This window comes from Aedes albopictus, chromosome 2 (genome assembly GCF_035046485.1).
Source record: "Aedes albopictus strain Foshan chromosome 2, AalbF5, whole genome shotgun sequence".
Lineage (NCBI taxonomy): Eukaryota > Metazoa > Arthropoda > Insecta > Diptera > Culicidae > Aedes > Aedes albopictus.
Genome location: NC_085137.1, coordinates 5958106 through 5979091, shown reverse-complemented (window position 1 = coordinate 5979091; position 20986 = coordinate 5958106). Strand labels below are relative to the sequence as shown.

Here is a 20986-nt window from a genome sequence, read left to right as displayed (position 1 = left end):
TCTGAAAATGGTCCTATTATTTTGTCGTTTCGTATATCTGTAACTTTTGATGTAGTTAACAAAACTTAATCAATTAAATACAAATCAAAATTCACGTTACTCCATGGCAACTGTCAACATTTCAGCCAAATCGGTTCACTATAAACCGGACATCACATCGTCAAACTTGGTCATTTTGTATGAAAAATGGCTAGTGGTCTTATTATCTTGTCCGACACTATATGACTCATAAAAATGTTGCATTTCACTGTGTTGCCAATGAGACACACTTTAAAATAATAACAGTTTTAGGAGTTTCGTTTTTTGTAATCCGTAAAGTTTAGCTTTTATTTCCGATTTGATCATTGTACAAATTTGCATTTTGAGTATAACCTTATTTATGAACGTTATTCTTACCTTTGGCACAAACGCAAACTTCAGGACGGTAACATAGCTGCAACTAATGGTAAGTTGGAATTAGCCGCAATATACTCAGTCTCATTGCAATACAATCCACCAATTCGACACAACACTTCAATTATCTAGGCAACAACATCTTCCGATAGCACGCTATTCGCCGTCATCAAAAGAACATAACTCAAAAACAGCTCATTCATTCATATCCACACCCAACGAAACGCCCATGTAAATGTAAAACGAGTCGATAGCTTCCGAGTTATTTTTCTGGGTCACCAAAGAAAACTGTACCACATGCATAAATACATACACGTCACTAGTTGATGATAATGATTATCGGCTCAATTACCATTTCAATCCTTACTTGCTTATATATTTGCTTGGCAACATTATGTGAAGCTCGTTAAATTCAATCTCAAATTTTCAATTTAAAAATTTTATAATTTTTGAGGAAGCATGCCTTTCGATTGATTACATATTCAAAATTTTCACAATATTTTCTTTCTTTTCTTTCCTTGTAATAATGCATTACAAATCATACATGGTCCTATTTTTCGGTTGACCCTGTGATGACGTTGATGATAACTGCTGTCCCGTCAGGATCGAGACCATTCTATGGAAATGTACAATCACGGTCATATCCGGAGCTCAACGACCAGCAACAGCAACAACAACAACAACACCAGCGAAAGCTTCCCATATCCAACAATGGTAATGGCGGTGGAAACATAAAACAACTACCGAACGGACGATACGCCAAACAGTCAACGATTTCAAGGTGACGTTTTGCCGGAAAACATAAAGATGTGTAGTAGATACGTGTTGTGTGAACCCAGTCCGATTTGATCAATTGCAGGTTTCCCGAAATGGAGCCCAAACAGGGTGGCAGAAATGGGCTGAATGCAAAGAACAGCAATCCCTATGAGATGAAGCCGGCAAGGCCGACCCGTAGTAGGCTGTGTACGCGACTGAGTGACGGCTTCATGAGTGACACCATAGGTAAATACTGCCAGGCTATTTAAATGATTGATTTGAACAAAAAATATTTAATGTTTTTTTACACTTTTCAGCCAGCGCCAATCGAATCATTCAAAATGAATCTCGTCCATCGACTGATCCGGCCATCGACAATGGAGCGATACGGCAATCTCGAAACGGCATGAGGTTCTATAACCCCAACATTATGACAAGGTATGTTAATATTTTTATAACACATGTATGTAATGGTATACAAATGGAAAAACTTGAACAAACCACTTTTACGTAATATTTGGCCAGAAAGAGAATATCAATACAACATTTAAGCTAACGCAATTGCGTCGTTGACCACCTTTGGCGACGCCACGCTCAAGCTGTGTACTACTAGCGTGCTTTTTTCATGGTGTGTGTACTCAGTACACGACGCGACCGTTCTCGGGTTTTTAGTAATGGGTTATTGTCGAGCCGCCACCAAACCGAACGTCGCACAACTGAATCGCGACCCGACTCGCGACGTTTTCTGAATCATTTCGGAAATAGTGCGCATCTATCTCCTTGTCATTAGCAACACAGCACACTAGTCGCGAAACAGTTGCGACACTTGTGGACTAAGAAAATGGCAATTTTTGTTTGAATGTCTGTCCTGACTCCAACCGGATAGACAATAATAAAATACGAATTGATTTATGCTTTTTTCAGAATTTAATGTTTTTGTTCAAGATTAGAGTCAATTGAGTTATTTCCCCAAGACTGAAGCCAGAATTTCCAGCCATCAAATGTATCAGAAATTGCATTGCTCACTAAATCTTCGCTAAAAGCAGCGAATTTCCTTCCCAGTCATTGCACATGGCAGGCACTGGCGCAGTCCTGTTCTGTACTCCATTGACAGTTGCATAAAACCTCTGCATATCGTTCCGACTCATGCTTTCCTATGCAAGCACACTCACTTCGTGCTTCCGTTTCTTGTTACGGTGGATTTGTTTCTTATTCACATTGAAACCCTGTACCGCTCTCTGTTGCCATTCAGTTTATGGCGGCATTTTTCTCGTTCATTACTCATTGGCACTCCGTTACCTACACGGGTGGCCAAATTGTTTGGGATAGGCAATCTTTTGTTAAAATTTAAATTGACGTAATTTTGCGAAAAAATCATCGATTTAAAAATTTAAAATGCAATGGTCGGGGAAGTTCATCTAGTTTTAGGATTTTTTCCAAGATTTACTACCGTGAATCGCAAGTCAGTCCCATCTGCATTTTGGGCAAAATTGAGTTAATGACAGTTTTCGATCTTTCTCCAGATGATCTTCCAGCTGTGTGAATAAAAATATATAGTTTGTTCAGTAAAATCGAAAAACAACACCAAGTCAGATTGTCCCACAATGAAAAGTAATTGCAAGTCAATCCTATTACGGACTTGTGTACCCTAAAGTACAAAATCTAACACTTTTTAAATCAGTTTTATATATTTCGCAATTACGTTTTAATGTTTGAAACAATTTGGGATTTTTTTTTTAATTTCACCTAGAAATCGAATTTAAAAACTTAGGAGTCCATTTTCTCAATGCCTACTTTTTACATATGGGACTGACTTGCGATTCACGGCAGTTAAGCCTAAAACTTTTAGGAACCATGTACGAACATCTGAGATATTCCGGATTTTTCAGGGGTATGTGAAAAGGAAATTTTTTTCGCAGTCCACCATCTTGTCTGACCTATATCAAGCCAAACATTTCAATAGGTCCTATCTGCATTTAAGAGGCTCTCTTTGTTCACTTTCTTTTTCAATTATTGCAATGTAATGGTGCACTTTTCAACTACTTTTGCAGTACAAATCGAAAGACGATTGTTTTGACCATCGTTCAGTGCAAGGAGACAATCATAATACAAATAAACAGCTGAGATATTAACGAAAGAGAGGGAAACCAAAGAGAACCTCTCTTCTGCAGATAGGACCTTTAGACATGTTTACATATTTTGTTACAAAACCCCGGAAAATGGTGGCAAAAGATTGGAAGTTCATCAAGAATTCGTTAAGATTTTGCCGTTTTTTGCGAAACCGGTTCTAGGCTCAAGGTCAAACTAGTGAGTTAACGGAACCATGCCAAACTTCATGATTTTGCGAGGCGATTAATAACACAGCGCAACATTTTTATGTCTCAAGAGCAAACTTATGTGTCTCTGACAGATTTTGGGCCGCTGAATTCCAATCCGGACTCAGATTTTCTCCAACACGTCACAATTTTGAGCTATACCTCAATTTATACATATAGCAAAATATGCGATTTTGGGCTTTTTTTGACCACAAGCCATTAAGCATGGAAATATATTTTTAAAGCAATCAAAGGATAAATCGGTCAACTAACATCTAAATCCATGACTCATGCAAAATATTTCGTTTCACCAAATCAAATTTGAGAGATTTAAGCATTTTATGTCAGTATGTAAACTTGCATGCAACTTTTGGAGGGTGACTTTTATGGGAAATATCGTACCTAACGTAAATCGCTTAAAACTATCAAATTTAATTTGGTAAAACAAAATATTTTGCATGAGTCATGAATTTAGATGTTAATTGACAAATTTATGCTTTGATTGCTTAAAAAATATATTTCCATGCTTTAATGGCTTGCAGTCAAAAAAAGTCCAAAATCGCATATTTTGCCTTATAAATTGGGATATAGCTCAAAATTATGAAGTGTTGGAGCAAATCTAAGCCCGGATTCAGCGGCCAAAAACCTGTCAGATACACATAAGTTTGCTCTTGAGACAAACCAAAAGTTAATTTTTGTTACTCTGTAAAAAGACATCTCACTGGACCTTAGAAGCAGGGATGGGAACACTCACTTGCAAAGAGTTACACTCACATGCTATTTTCTCAGTTCAGAAGCGTGCAATCAAGAAATGATGTATGGACGACTTTTTTCTTGTGATTTATACTAGAAGTTTGCCGAATAGAGTAGGGCTCTCAAAGGCATGCCAAAGTCGTGACAGAGCTGTGAAAGCGACTCTCCACGAGGTGAGTGTAATTTACATTCACCTCGTGGAGAGTTGCCTTCGCAGCTCCCTTACAACTTTGGCATGCGTGTGTGAGCCCTACTCTATTCGGCAAACTTCGTCCATACATCGTTTCTTGATTGCAAGCTTCTGTGCTGAGAAAATAACAAGTGAGTGTTGCCATCCTTGCTTAGAAGTATGGGTCATCCTGTACAATCAGGGATTTAGCTAAGCCCGTAGAACCTGTTTTACAGAAATGGCCATATGCCAGCGAATTCATGATGGATTTTCAATCTTTTGCCACTATTGTCCGGGGAATGAAACCTAGTTTTTGGGAAAAAAATATTAAAGTAAAAAAAAATACGCGTCAGACAAAATGGCGGACTGCGGAAAAAAGCGTTTTAACATACCATTGGAGTATCCGAAACATCTGCGGTGTCCGTACAAGGTTCCTAGATCTTGAACAATACCCTAAAATTAAAAAACATTGGCAAAGTTACGTCAATTTGAATTTTGACAAAATGTGCCTATTGCAAATATTTTGGACACCCCATATATGTAGAATAAGACACCGGGCAGATTTGATGCAATGGCCCATTTTTATTCACGTGTTCGTACTCGTGAAAACTTCTACGTCAGTTCAGAACCACTTTTTACACAAAAAGGGGCAATATGTATGTACTTATCAACGAACAAAGTCTCAAGTCTCTGAAGTAGAGAAGAGAATTGTCGGACAAAACAGGCACAAAACAAGCAACAATTATTTTTATCCCAACTGATAACAGATAATGACAAGATCTTGAAAATTTTCGTTGGAGACCAAAAGGAAGCTGAATTTGTTACGTATTTTTCAACTCGTGAATAATAATTTATTACTAACCCAAAATCGAAACTGTTTGATGGTAGATCTTCAACAGCGTTACAATGTCCAGGACTACTCTCTCCTCGACCCACTAAAACACATTCCTATGGTTGCCAAACCCTACGTCTCTCCGGAACCACCAAGATGGTATTGCTTCAGAGAGGGGCTAGTGCATATCGCACCCACAAGGTTAGCTGCCGTAGCCTAGCAGCAACGAACATCGATGACTCGCTCTGGAGAGTCCATCACGGTAGCATGCTGGCGCTTAGCCAGTTTTTCGAGTGGTCCTCGCCACTCCCTTTGTCCTCGGAAGGCGGGCAGGGTCAACCCCACCCGCGCCCAACTGCTTAGAAGACATCAAGAACTGATGCCCACGTGCAACCCGATCTGACCTGCCCGTAAGGAAGGGTATCATTACCCTTCAGGCCCTATCAGATGCACCCGAAGGTTGCAAAAAGCAGGGTCTCACCTACCCCGACCCTTGCCGGCGACCCCTTTCCAACCGCGGGTTCGGATCCAACCCAGTAGACCGACGCCACGACAGCACCGCTACCGGGACTTCCTCTCCGCGGCCACTTAAACGCTGTAAGGGTCGATCTCGACCGCAGGGCACCGGTATGACCTACGAAGCCGACTTCGAACCCCTGGACCATCTCTTGTACTGCATCTGGACTAGCCATTCTCCGAGTCCACGCTCCACCTCCTCTGTAGCTCCCAGACGATGTGGGTGATAGCCGTTGAAACGGCATTCCAGCTAACCTCACCCCTACACATCCTCTGGACCAAGTTGTCCGGAGTTGTGTCCTCCCCGCATGTGGCAAGCATGCGGTCATGCATTGTGCGAAAACGCGGGCACACGAACTAAACGTGTTCCGCCGTTTCCTCTAAACCATTGCACACTGGGCATTATATATTATTATATTAGGAGCTATAAGAAGACGTAATAGTACTACTTAGTAAACGTTGTGATTTATGCAAGTTAAACTATCATAATTTAACAAAACAATACATAAATACGTAATTTTTTTATGGTTTGCGGTAATTTTTTCTGTTAAAAACTTTGTTTTTCGTAGATTTTCAACCTGAACTCGTCATGATACTTTTATTGGAATCTTTTAAAACACTTTCGATGAAAATAACTACAACAAATCTTTTGGAAACATTATCAATACTATAACTTACTTATATGAGATGCGTAATATGGCAACACTTTTGAAAACGACCAAATTCATGATCGTATGATTTACATGTCGATCTATAATGCAGGGTCACCATACAAAATAATTGCGTACGGCCATAAAATTTATTATTATTATTATTACTTTATTATAGAGATTTTCAGCCCTAGGCTGGTTCATCTCTTGGCCATAAAATAAATAATATTTGGTTTCATTCCATTGCAAATTACCTAGAAGATCCTCCAAAAATTAAAAAAAGAACATAAAATTACACCTAAACCTTATTTTACGTCCAGTACTGGCTCAGCGAAATAAAATTTTACTGCCAAAATAATAATCAATATTGACATTTTTATATTTTCGTACACTTCTTCTAATCACGGAGATGTATTAAAAAATATGAAAATGTTGAGTTTGCACCTTGTCTTGGCGGTAGAATTTTTTGTCGCTTAGCCAAGCATGGACGTAAAAAAAGGACAAGTTGTATTACAGTTGCGAAAAAAATAGAAAAAATATACCTCGGCTAAACGAATGTCTACCACTGTAGTGCAAAAGTGATCGGGCAGCGGTACCCCTTCGATTTACACGCGTGCCGCTGTCTGATCCATTGCCCCAAAGGGCACTATAGTATATACCTCAAATACCATTACCCCGAATAGGTCACTATTCTGAAAGCCAGTACCGCAAACCGGGGTCAAATTGATCTCTGGGTCAAAATTGATCAGTTGTCTTTCTGTTAGATAAAGCATACTTCAAATAGTTTTCTTACAAATATCATTAAGGTGAAACATCCCTCCCCCTGGATATTCGATCTTGACGCGATGGGAGGGCTTAACCCATTAGCACTTTAGCGCCACTTCACCACCGCTTGGACTTTGAGCTAGATATATCTAGTTTACGAGTTGAGCGCAAGTGAAGGAATCGCCGTAAGTGCTAATGGGAACCAAAGGAGTATCCGTCGTGCATTTATCACAAGTCAAAAACAAATTATATATCAGCGTGCATAGACCTAATCTTTGCATTCTTTGAATTTTCTAAAATTTAACAATAATTGTTAAATTTAACGTAACGCAAGAGTGGGTAGAGGAGATCTCTGCGTTACACCCATCATTCGTTACTTGAATTCTTTAGTACACAGGACAGGGAACGCTAGGATAAGTTGACTTACAACCTTACAGATTAGATTCATTACAATTAGAAAATTATGGACTGATTAGGTAAAGATAAAACTGTTGATTATAGGAGTTTATATTTGTATTTCTTATTTTAATGGGTTTTGTGAATTTATAAAAGTGGACAAATAATCATTATCATTTTTATTCTTGACAAAAATCAGTTGACTGAACTTTTCTAGACGGTATTATTTCACTGATCAAAAAAGCAGGAATTTAGTTAGGACTTAGGACGGTTGACAATGTAAAGAGCTACGATGGATATATTATTACTTTGGACTGAGATGATCACAGATATGCAGAAGGCGACTAGCGAAATTAGAAACACAATTTGATACATTATTGACTATATTTTGACAAATAGGGTTTGACAAATTTCTTTACAATATCGAATGGAAGCTCAAAAAGTGTTATCTAACACTAATATGAGAGCTATTTGGGGATGATGCTGGTGCTGTCAGTGACTAACATCGGTTATTGACACTATTGGTAATCAGCTTGAAATAATTTTCAGAATGTATTATAAAATAACTGAGGATATTATCTGATTATTGTTCGGGGAAGCTGTCAGAAAAACTAGTTGCCCATATCGGCTAAAAACGCTAGCTCTGGTAGCTGTCTTCGAATAATTTTCAGAAATATCAAATCTTTAAAAAATAGCTACGACACATTTTTTTTTTCTTTTTGCTCTTTGTATATTTCTTACTCTGAAGGCGTTAACATAGACATAGACATCCTTTTTTATCTCTGAATGTTGTCTAGTGACCTCGGAGATTTTCGATTATTGAAATATTGTTCAATTATCAAATCATCTGGGCTTCGTGACCGTGCGGCTAGAGGCGTCAGTCATCTAGACGTTTCGTAAGCCTCGGAGTGTGGGTTCGATTCCCGCTCCAGTCGGGGAAAACTTTTCGTCAAACGGAAAATTCTCCACTGGGCCACTGGGTGTTATGTGTGTTGTCCGTTGTCATATGTTAGTGCTTGTTCAGTCTGTACAACCTCTGGTTGAAGACGGTGTAGTGTCTTTTTATCTTTGGAGCTTCCATTCGATCAAAACACTAAGTGCGATGGGAAAAGTTAAAAACAGTATTTTTAAAAACTACTACGACCCAATGCTAATTACTACACACTTTGCTCAAGTTGACGACATCGTCTAGTCCATCGTGAGTATTGGTCCTAGTAGGGGGAAAGTTGGGAAAGGGTCCAGGCTTTGCTATCAGCTGTCCTGCAGCTCCACCTGGTCACTCTTCAAAAAAAAAAAAAAAAAAAATATCATTAAGGTGAAACATCAAGAAATACCATTGCAATTTTGCATACAAACTTTAGAGGCACAAATCTGACGAACGAAGCATCGAACCAAGCTGTACTTGATTTTCCTGGTTTTGCTCACTTGCAAAAAGAGGCTGCTTTTCCAAATTGAGCGCATTTGTTTACGATTTTTTAAGATTTGTGCTCTTGAAAACGTGAGTAGGGGTCTAAGTCGGCCATTGTGGCAGCCATATTGGTATTCTTTGAAGTTTCTCCTTAAGTATCTGCTTCCAACTGCACAATGCATGAAAGGAAAATTTTAAAAGCATGCACAATCTAACGGAAAAACCTCTGATCAATTTCGACCCGGAGATCAATTTGACCACGGTTTACGGTACCTAAAATAGATGTTGCCCCAGTCCAACGTCGTTAGATCGAATGCTCTAAAGGTGCTAAATCATTAGGTTAAAAACATGCTTGGTATACGTTGCAATTCACTTTGCTTAAATTTTCTCTTCATGTCAATACGGTGGCCTTTTATTCAGTAGTTTTTTTTTTCTTTTTCTTTCTTGAATGATAGCGTTTTCAACTAAATCTGAGATATACCTATTCTTTGAAATAGGCTGTTCCTTAGAGTAACATTTCCACAAATATAAAAATGGTCAACTATATGTAAAGTACAGGCAGTAACTTTTCATATAGCGCATAAAAAAGAGTCATTTTTTTCTAAACAGAATACCCTCGAGAAAAAAAAAACAAATTGTTCTGTGCTAGATGTAGTTGGCGCGATGTATTTATGATGTTATTTTATGACCAAACTTTTTTATCTCCAGAAAACTTGCCAGAAAATTTGAGAATTCTTTAGTAGTAATGAATTTCTAAAATAGTTACCCAGAAAAGCCAAATTTGATAATTATATACATAAAGATCCTCATCTTATTCAATACTTGTAGTTTTTTTTCTGGGATTTTTCCAGGAATACCTTCTGAAATTCCCCCAGGAATTATTCCTGGGGTTCCTCCACGAGTTGTTTCCGTGATTCCTCTAGGAGAACTCCTCCTGGGATTCCTCTAAAATTTCTTTTCGGATTTCTTCCAGAGCTCCAGGAATTTGTAAGATTGCTCCAGTAATTGCTTATGGAAATGCTCCAAAGGATTTTTTCAGGGTTTGTAATTCAGAAATCCTTTAGAGGCTTTTTTAGGGATTCTTTCAGGAGTTTCGTTTGAAATTTCTAAAGAGGTTTCATCTGGGATTTCTCCAGATACTCCTTTCGGGATTCCACCAGGAATTCATTCCTCTGAGAATTCGTTCCGAGATTTCTCCAGGAGTTTCTTCTAGGTCTCCTAAGGTCTTCCAGGATTCCAAGAAATCTTATTAGATTCCTGAAGGGTTTGCTTTTGGGATTCCCCCAGAATTTCTTTCTGGAATTCTTCCAGGAGCTCCTTACAAGATTCTTTCAAAGATTTTATCTACGATTCCTGTGGGAATATCTTCCGGGATTCCTCAAGGAATTATTTCCGAAGTTCCTACAGGAATTCTTCCTGAGATTCCTCTAGGAGTTCTATCGCAGCAGCCGTCGGATACGGTCGCAGCAAATGTGCGCTTTGCAATTCGTTTTGTTTTTGCCATCCGCTTCTGTTTAGAAAGCAAACGGTACGTGGTGCTTTGCCTCCCGGTCGTTCACCGTTGAGTCGTTCGTCAGTGCTTCTGCGGTGCAATCGAAATGTGCGAGATAATTAACCGTTATGTGTCCGACAAACTTTTTGCTACATACCACCAACGATTGATGTCGGAAACTGGAAGGGACGAGTGTTTTATGATGGACTGAAGAATGTTTGTTTCATGTGTCGAGCGGTAGGGCACCGCAAGGATTCCTGCCCTCAATGTGAAACCCAGAAACAGCCGAAGAAACAACAACAGAAGGACCAGGGACCTCGTTCGTATTCTGCTGTTGTTTTAGAGGAAGACGCGGTTTCATCAAATCGGAAATCATCGGAGATCGAAATAATTGAAGTGATGGAAGACACGGATCAGCTAATATCGAACGTATTGGAGGAAGAAGAGGAACAATCTGCCGTTTGTGAATCCGGAGCAGGCTCTGAAGACGAATGGCGTCCGATGACCCAAATGGAGAAATTAGAGGAAGTGGCGAAGGCGATAAAAGGAGTAATGGGAAACCCGACTGCCGATCAACGAAGGGCTCAATTTGCAGCATCCGCCTCAAGCTCAGGATCCAGCCCTCGCGTGAAAAAGAAATGCGCACGCAGAACTCTTTATTAGTTTTCAAATTGATTTTAGAATAAGAAATTAGTTAACAAGAATATCGGCTCCGTAAAGTTTTTTGTTAAACACATACGCTCAGAAAACCGTTCTGATAAACGTGAACAAACAAACGCAAATATGAGAACAAGCAAATATACACCGTGAACTGAAACTAGTTCCAGCTGTCAATATGGGCGCACGCTATGTCTGAACCAGCAGATTATAAAAATTGCATGTACATCGGGTTTCTTTCCATAAAACATCAGTATTCAAGCTATATTTTCATTTGCAGAAGGTTTTAAAATATTCTATCGGTGAAAATTTTTCCATACATTTTGTATGGGAGAGAAATTGACCGAAAATGAGGATTTCAAGCAAATTTGTATGAAAAACGGTCAAAAAGATGGAAAAATCAAAATTTTCCCGATAGAATATTTTGAAACCTTCTGCAAATGAAAATATAGCTTGAATACTGATGTTTTATGGAAAGAAACCCGATGTACATGCAATTTTTATAATCTGCTGGTTCAGACATAGCGTGGGGCGTTCTAGAAAACGGGAAATCTAGTTCACGGTGTACATTTCTTATTGTTGTTATCGTTGCTATGCATAGTTCTCGTTTGTTCCCGTTGCCGTGATTGGGAGTGCACGTATATCGGAACGATTTTTTTTGCGTGCATGAGCTTAAAATAAACGACTTGAATAAAAAAAGAGATTCCTCTAGAAATTTCTTCAGGCATTCATTCTCCCAGAAGTTCCTTCCAGGACTCCTCCATCTGAGGATTTTATATTCTAAGATTAGGACTTCTCTACCGTTCCCTCTGGGATTCCTCCAGCATTATTTTCTGAGGTTGACTAGCAATTTAATCAGGGATCAATTAGTTACTTCTGTCATTTCTGTAGGATTTACTCCTGGGATTCCCCAGGGAGTCGCTTCTGGAAATCCTTCTTTTGAGGATTCCTTGTACTGATTTTCCTAGAAAAGCTCTTCCTGGGATTCCTCCAGGAATTTCTTCTACGACTTCTTCAAGAGTTCCTTCACCTGGAGGCATTCCTGGAGGTATTTCGAAACTTTTGAAGGAAGCTCAGTAAGAACTCGAAAAAAAAAACTGAAGGAAACTTGAGAGCAATTCTTGTAGAAACCTCAGCTGAAATTCTTATAGGGATCTCAAAACGAACTTCTGGAGAAATCTCGAAACGAATTTTTGAAGTAATCCCGGAAATAAATCCTGAAGGAATCCTGGAGAAAAGCTGAGGAGAAGTCCTGGAAGCCATTCTTGCAGAAATTTCGATAGGAATTTGGAGAAGACTCCAGATTCCCGGAAAAATCTTGGAGCTCCTGAGGAAATCCTAGAAGGATACTTAAGAGCTCGAGAGGAGTTCCTAGAGGTATCTCAAAAATAACTGCTGAAGGAATCTCAGAAATGACTCCTGAAAGAATCCCAAAGGGAACTTTTAAAGGGATAAATTCCTCGAAGAATATCACAAATAGCTCACTGAAAAACCCTGGGAGAAATGGATGGAACTCTTTTTTTTTTATCCATATCGTTTATTTCTAGGCTCACTCGCCGGTTTCAGCTTTGCAGAGCCAACATTCTTTATATTTATTTTGGATTATAAATAGTAAATGTTATTCCCTTTCGATTTTTATTTTTCGACAAAACATTCTTTCCGGTCGACGAAGTGCCGAGTGATGCATTATCGTGGTCCGTATTGTGGGACCCCTGTTCAGAACAGACTGTTTTGATTTCGTTCCCGTTTTGCAAGTCCTTTTGTTTGGTGGATCGCCGACGCTTCTTTGTCACAACATGAAAATCGGATGATGTGCTCGATCCATTCGACCCATTGTCTTCAACGTCGGTCCATTCTTCGTTGTTCTGTTGATTTTGGTCTTCAGCTGTAGGTTGCTTTGTGACGGGTGACGACTCCTCAATATTGTTGATAGGAGGAAAATCAGTTAAGTTGAACAGCTCGCCGGATGGCTCAGTTGATTCGCGCTGGTTTGAAGCTCGAGTTGAAGTACTGGAACCCGCACACTTTTCATTTGGGTGGGCCGGTTGACCGCATTGATGACATAATCTGGGCTGATTCAAATACGAAACCATTGTCCTTTCGTCATCGATGGTGATGAACGATGGGACGTCACGCAACAATCGCATCCTTAGCACTCGCACGCCGTTTGGAATACCGGAGAAATAATGCTTCCATGTATCATTCCGTATGGAAATCACCTCCCCATACTTCAGCATATGGTTGCTGATAATGGCATTATCCATTGACCGAGGGAGATCGTGTATTCGAACGGTCACGAAGTCACAATCCACATACACGGGGATGCGGAATTATTTTCCCGCACAAAGCACTGTACGTTTACAATTGTTCTCCAATTGATAACGCGAGGCAATTTCGTAAGTTTTCATCTCGATCAGCACACAGTTGCGGTGGTGGTGCAACTGTATGCTTTCAACATCCGAGTACTTGAGGTGTATTTCATCCTCTAAAAAGTTCTGCACTTTTCTCAAATCCGGGCGAACCGGTAGAACGCTGAAATCCACTACGATGGTGTTTTTTCTTGCACCACACATGATTGCCGATGTAAGCGAAGCGAGAGCACGTCCGACGTACGCGATGATTGGCTATAAACTGGATGGAACTCTTGGAGAAACGACGAATGCCTGGGGGGAATCCCTGAAGGTGTTTCCCGGAAGGAAGTTTTGGAGAAATCCCAGAAGGAGCTCTCAGCGGAGCCCCACCAGCGAGTCATAAAGTAGCACACTTCTAACACTTTAATTCCATAGAATTTAACCAACCGCAAAGTGTAAAGTTTCGAATTACCAATCTGTCGAAGTGGTCAAAGTGATTCCTAATTAGCCTAAGATGAATGAATATGATAGTATGAATTGAATCCATAGCACAGGTACGATTTAAACTTATAACCATAGAGGAAAAACAAGTGCTTTACCAACTAAACTACCGCACGATGCCAACGTTTCAATATTTTTTTGACTTTCGCTTTTTTTTTATTTTCTTTCACAATTGATATTTTTTTCATATTCCATAGAAGATATAATTATGATTTGCCCCTGATTTCGACTATTTTTCACACTACAACTTATGAATACTTTGTTAAACGACAATACAGCCGTGCGCAACATAGTTGTCTCATATTCTATGGGAATCCCTATTAACATGGGACATACTGCACACGGCAGAGTACCTCTCATACAAAATGAATGGAAAAACAATATTGTTGGTATATTTTTTTCTAGTTCCGATTACACTAGTTTACAGCATTTTTGAACTCGGTAAGCTGATGATCGTTTTTGGTGTAGAATCATGCCCTGGGTTCGAAAACGCGAAGGAAAAAAAATTACAGTAGAGCGGAAATTTTTTCGACTTTCCATACAAGGTTGATGATTTGAAATCGATTTTTGTTCTACTTTTAAGCAAAGTCGCTCACTTCACACATCTCATTCTCCGTAATCAATGCTCCGATTGAGCTGTATTTTTTACTGTAACTCACCCACATATGATATGTCAAATAAACGTTGAGAAAGAATTTTTAAATTGTTTTTTTCTTATTGAAAAAAAATACATTTCTTCATAATTTTTTGGAAATTTTGCTAAAATATAAGAAGATCGTCCCCACAACTCGCCAATATCTTGACTTTCATCAATCTGACGCAAAACCTGCATTCAGATGATCGAATGGTATTATATTCAGCTTTTAATTTACGGAAAAAAATTAAAATTGGTTGAACAAAACGCAAGATATTTGAATTTTATTAAATTCCATATTTTAAAAAGTTGTAAAACTCGATATTGAGCTAAAACTTAAAAACTGTTCTACTTTAAATTTTTTGAAGCACGGTTTCGAAATCAGTGCTAAATTATGCTTCAAAAATGTTGGTCGTTGACAGGAGTTCACGACTTTCGTTTTATTTTGTAAACTAGTGTTATGAATAGGGGAACGGAACACATATTCAGCACTAGGTACACTAGGGCGAGTTAAAATGGGTGGGGTATGATGAAACAGCGGGTTAGCATGTTTTCTAATGATGATAAGGGGCCGTTTGTAAACAACGTAGACTTCTAGGGGGAGGGGGGGGGGGTCTGGCCGAAGTCTACGCTCCATACAAATTTCAAAATTTTTGTATGAACAAAAGTCTACGAGGGGGAGGGGGGGTCTGAGATGGCCGAAATTTGGTCTACGAGGTTTATGAACAGCCCCTAAACAATTTGATTGCTATAACACATAGTTTTTGATTCAAACAATCTTTTAGCGAAGGATTAAGGCTTCTTACGGCATCATCAGCATCGACCATGTTGGATATGTGGCTCGAAATTTCAACCCGAGCAGAAGGGAATAGCAACAGCATAATAAAATGTGTTATTTTGGAAAAATAATTGAGTAGCGGAAAGAGTTATTTTCATGTTATTTACATAACATATCCTGTTATAAACTTGTCTGTCATAAGCGGCAAAATAACAAAAATTATAACAAAAAAATGTTCCTGGAAGACCTGTTTAATAACATGTTTTGTTGGTTTCAATAACAACTTAATAACAGCGATTTTTTTTAAATATTTCAATAACAAATTTTGATATGAATGCGTTATTGATAACAATCTGAAAACAAAATTTGCTTTTTTCTGTTGCGGATAGGAACTCCTTCAAAGTCCCATATGCATTTAATGGGATACGCAACAATAGGATCTATTGTTAAATGTTTCATTCATAATTGGGACGCTATTGTTGTCGCAAGCGATTTATTAGCGAAAACAGAGAGAAACAATAGTTTTCGTTTATTTTCCAAACAACTTACGATGAAAAACTACCGTCGTTTTGAAACCCTTCATTAGGTGGTTCATTGTTTATAAGATTAATTTACATTATTACCTCATTGATTGACACATTTATCCAAGTGAATCTAAGTGGGCTCGATGCAGTTAAATCAATAAAAATAAAATGTCTAAAAATAATCAATGGAGTTCTTGATGACTTAATTTTTTTTTTACATTTTGGTCGAAAATGTGTTGTCCGTCCTTGAATTCCACCAGTTGATCCAAAATATTTCATAAAATGGCTAACACTCTATTACACTCTCTATTTTCGTATTCATACCTAACTGAAACCGGGACAAAAAAACAGGTATACTTTTCAAAGTACTTATAAAACAAAAGGCTGATAAGTTGGCTCTGTCACAGTTAAAACGTGATGTCAGTAAGAAGAGGAACTGATGACAAAATAATATTTTCTCTTACAGTTCCTCACAGAATGCTGTGAACAACGAACATCTCGAATGGTGTAGTTTTGATTGCAAAGCTAGTTATGTTGTAATATTAATGATCGAATATTTGTACAGTCTCAATGACACAATAATAACTGAACTTGTGCTACAACAAAACATGTTATTGAAATGTAATTTAAAGAAAATATACCAAGAGCACGATTATAACAAAATAAGATTGCCCAACAGAACATGTTATGGAACGGTGATGATTTAATAAGTTAATAATAACAAACCGAGATATAAAAACAGATTTTGTGATTCCGTTGTTATTATTTTGATATTTTCCTCTGCTCGGGAAAGTGATAATTCTCAGCCACGAAAGCGAATATTCGTATGAAAAAGTATCATCCCATATGCTCACTCGCAGTGATTGCGATGATACTTTTTCAGCTGCGTTACTGCATAATTATCAGTTTTTTATCACTTCAAAAACGCGAGGCAAACAATCATTGCAAAGTAAAAAGTCAATGATTCGTTTGAAAGCCCAGTGATGCACCAATACACCTTAATTTCCAAATTGTATAGAAAACTAGCTGTCCCGGCAAACTTTGTCTTGCCAAGATGTGGTTGTTTGACAACTGTTGAGGTCATTGCAGCATGAGCATGCATTGAAAAAAAAGAATGGAAACAATTAGTGCTTAAATAGTCTATTTTTAATAGGATGAACATGGAGCATAGGTTCAAGAAGGGTACACATACCTTATAATCATTTTCGAAGAAAAATTCGAGGTTCATGAAAGTTCAACAATAATCAGGAGTTCAATACCATGAGCCGAGCCAATTAATGACACAGAATCTTAGTTGTTATAGATATTTGCAGTCTGAGGCTGGTTCATTTGGACGAACGCCGTTTGGCCGAACGCCATTTGGCCGAAAGGGTCATTTGGCCGAATGCCATTTGGCCGAATGCCGTTTGGTCGGAAAAAAATGATGAACCAAGTGATCAAGCCACTGTTTTCCGTATCAGTATAACTCGAAAGAATAGCCTATGATCCAAAGAAGGAAAAAACTTTGGTCAAATATTGGCAGCTTCAACGCCAACTAATTCATGAATTGCAAAACTAGAAAGAATAGCCAATAATTCAAAGAAGGAAATATTTCGGATGACCTGACCATATTGCGAATGAGAGTGTCAAAAACTTCCGCAGAATCAGTGAAGAGAATTGTCAGACAAAAGAGACACAAAACTAGCAACAAAGAAGAAGCGGCGATTACTCTTTATTCCAACTGGTGACAGATAATGACATGATCTCAAAATTTTTTGTTGCAGACAAAACCGAAGCTGAAATTGTTGCGTACTTTTCAACTTGTGAATAATCAATTATTACTAACGCAAAATCGAAACTTTTTGATGATACATCTTCAGCAGCGTTGCAGTGTTTACCGACTAGAAGTTACCGCTCGGAAATCACAATGCAAAATATCTAAACTCGGGGTGCATGATCTATGTCCTATTCTGTTTAATTCGGCCAAACGGCCGGACACCGTTAAGAAAAGCTTTTCGAATATTTTAAATACAATTTTTCTGGTGTACCCTAATTCCTACGACACAGGTAACTCAGATTTATTGAATGAATGAATAGACAGGTCTATTAACTCAAAACAGCTCGTAAAAAATACATCATGTGGTTATCGATGTAGGCCATTAGTTATTACACGAGGATTGCTCTAAGTCAATTAGAGCATAAGCAGCATTCAGTACGATTGTCCTATAATGCCCCATGTCAAGTACCTCATCCTCGATAAGCCATTAACCTCACGATGATGCCGTGGGGAACGATTTTCCAAGCTCAACATTTTTGTTCCCAATAGAACACGCAACGTTTTTTCTACTCACTCCACCGGACAACGCGTGGAAAGGCACTTTTTAATGCGGCTAGCCAGTGGCGGTATATGTGGGTATGTATGTATTCTACGTGACTGTTAACTGTAAACAAGAACACCATCCATCCACCACCATTCATCTATAGTGGCTCACGGTTTAAGGGACGAAATGAGGTCACCAGAATTCGTCACCGTCCTTGGGCAATCTAGGACTCATGAGAAAGGTTTATAATTAAGATTATAATTTTCGTTCGCCAGCAGAGTGGTAGAAAGTTTCCCACCATGTGCAAATTGAAACGAAAACGGCGAAAATGATGACTAACGAAAGACGCTATCAATCATGATGGGACATCGCAAGTTGGGGTTATGTACCTATTCTCTCACACAGGGTACAGTCAAGTGCGTAGATTTTCCATATAACCTAGCCCTGCTGTGAGACACCCCACCTCAAACGGCGACGACTTGACCTTCACAAGAAAAGACGTCCACATTATGTTACATTATGCTAATGACTATTATTTCGGAGAACGTTGAAATTTCAATTTTGAGCGCCACGCCAGGCTTTGACGTCAGAATATGATACCCCATACCTGGAAGGAAAGGGTGACTTTGGGAATAATTAATATCCTTTCAAATCTCTACAGTAGACGCCTTGTCTGTCAATCTCCATCAGTGGAGAAACGGAAAGTTCACGAGACTGGGAAACCATAAACAGCTGACATGTGCAAACGGAGGGAATATTTCGTGTTCTTAACAACCGTGCAACTATTGTACAAAGCAGGTGAAAACCGTTCCGAATAATTGGTCTCGTGGCATTTGAATTTCAACTTATGACAAGCGTTGGATTTCAAACTCCGGAAATAGTAACGAATCACGGCGTGCGCCACAAGGTGAACCACTTTCTTTTCGGTTTAAGGGGTTTAAGGGGAAGATGGCAAATTTTAAAGGCTAATTCTCATAGTTTTTTTTTAATAATTTCACACAATAGTGAATAAATTGAAATGTTTTATTCTTGACAAGTTTAATTAAGGGAATCCAAATATGGCTGTCATAGCATAGCAGTGTGGGGCTCCAGTTAGCCTAGTGGTTAAGGCTATGGATCGTCAATCCGCAGACGGCGGGTTCGATTCCCGTTCCGGTTGGGAAAATTTTCTCGACTCCCTGGGCATAGTGTATCATTGTACTTGCCTTACAATATACAAATTCATGCAATGGCAGCCCGAGCAAGTAGAAAAATCTGATGAATAGCATATTCAGTTATTATTGATTGAATTACTGAAGAGCAAAAACTGATATTGGTTTGATTGATATATGAGGTAAAAGGGGAGCGGACCTGGTATGATGGTTAAAACACTTGACTATCACGCCGAGGACCTGGGATCGAATCTCACTCCCGACAAACTCGCAAAATGTGAGTTCTTCCATCGAAAGGGAAGTAAAGCGTGGGCCCCGCGATGAACTAGCCTAGGGCTAAAAATCTCGTTAATACAGATAAAAAATAAGAGGTAAAAGATCAGAAATAATAGCAAAATCTAATATGGTGAACTACTCAATAATAACTCGTTAAGATATTACAGAATCAAAACAATAGCAGACAAGATTTGTCATTTTTTTCTAGAAAAAAATTGAAAAAAGGTCAAAATCCAGCATCGAACCTACGACCTTAGGATTCACAGGCGGCGATGCTTACCACTTAACTGTGGCTCGCTGTTGTAAATAGCATGGGAATAAGAGCATGCGGTTCTTTGTTTCCACAGCTCAGAAAGGGGCACATGGCATTTCACTAACATTGAGTCATCTCTATGGGTGTATGTGTTCCATTTCGTGCAGAAGAGCTAAACTTGTTCTTATGTAGAAATTTCAGCTATTTCGACAACAACAAAAACTAATATCATATCACTTTGAGCTATTCGTGCGATATTTATTAGAATTTTGAATAACTCATCACAATCACAACTCATCACAATCACATCGAGCTATGACAGCAAAAAATGTTCGATTTGACATATGATTTAGATATTCTCGTCTACCCGGGAGGCAAAGAAAAAAAACTGTGAAAGTGCTCAAAGAACACTAAGTTGAAGAGGCAGGCCAAGTTCCAGTGGGAATAATGAGATCAATAAAATTTCCAGCTGTTTCAGAAATAATTCTTATTTGCCTATACAATTTATACAAATAAACTATGGTCATTGTCAAACTCTTGGGCTGCAAAACGGCGAGTCGAAAAGGAGAGCGTCCAACATAGCTCTGGTCCTCGCAAGTTACTACCTCATGCATCCACGGGCCAAGCGATGACAAAGACCGCCAGCTAAGAGTTGTGTGCTTAGCTGGTAGTGCAACCTGGGCACTGTTGTCCTTCTGACTTCAGCTAGATTGAGGAGGTACGTCTCGAGCGTCTGTTCACCAAGGAGGTGCGGCTCAAACAGCGTCTGTTCTGGCATCCAGCGGCTGAGAAAATGAAATATTACGAACTGATTCAACGGCAACGACTTTTAGCGCGAAACAACGGACAAGAATTGGAACTTGGAATGTATTAACCCTAGCCCAGCAGGGTAAACTGGCACAACTAGCCAGGCATGCCTAGCTTGAGATCCTAGGACTGAACGAAGTCCGTTGGCCGAACTTTGGAGAACACAGATTGACGTCGTGTCGAATTCTGCTATATTCTGGCCTACGAGGTGAACACGCTCGTCACTACCGTGGAGTTGGTTTCCTACTCAGTGCTCACGCCCACGCTGCGCTTATTAAGTAAGAACCTATAGATGAGACGATAATTGTA

At 39.0% G+C, this 20986-nt stretch overlaps 1 protein-coding gene across 4 annotated transcripts in view; it reads left to right on the top strand.

Annotated features, from left to right (window-relative positions):
* LOC109411760 (uncharacterized) overlaps positions 1 to 20986 on the top strand; it is an 89186-nt gene that overhangs the window by 44918 nt on the left and 23282 nt on the right. For all 4 annotated transcript variants that reach the window (XM_062849054.1, XM_062849052.1, XM_062849053.1 and 1 more), the window contains exons 6-9: positions 421 to 445; positions 997 to 1174; positions 1253 to 1395; positions 1467 to 1587. In XM_062849054.1, coding sequence (XP_062705038.1) covers positions 421 to 445; positions 997 to 1174; positions 1253 to 1395; positions 1467 to 1587 — 467 coding nt within the window. The remainder of the gene's footprint in view (positions 1 to 420; positions 446 to 996; positions 1175 to 1252; positions 1396 to 1466; positions 1588 to 20986) is intronic.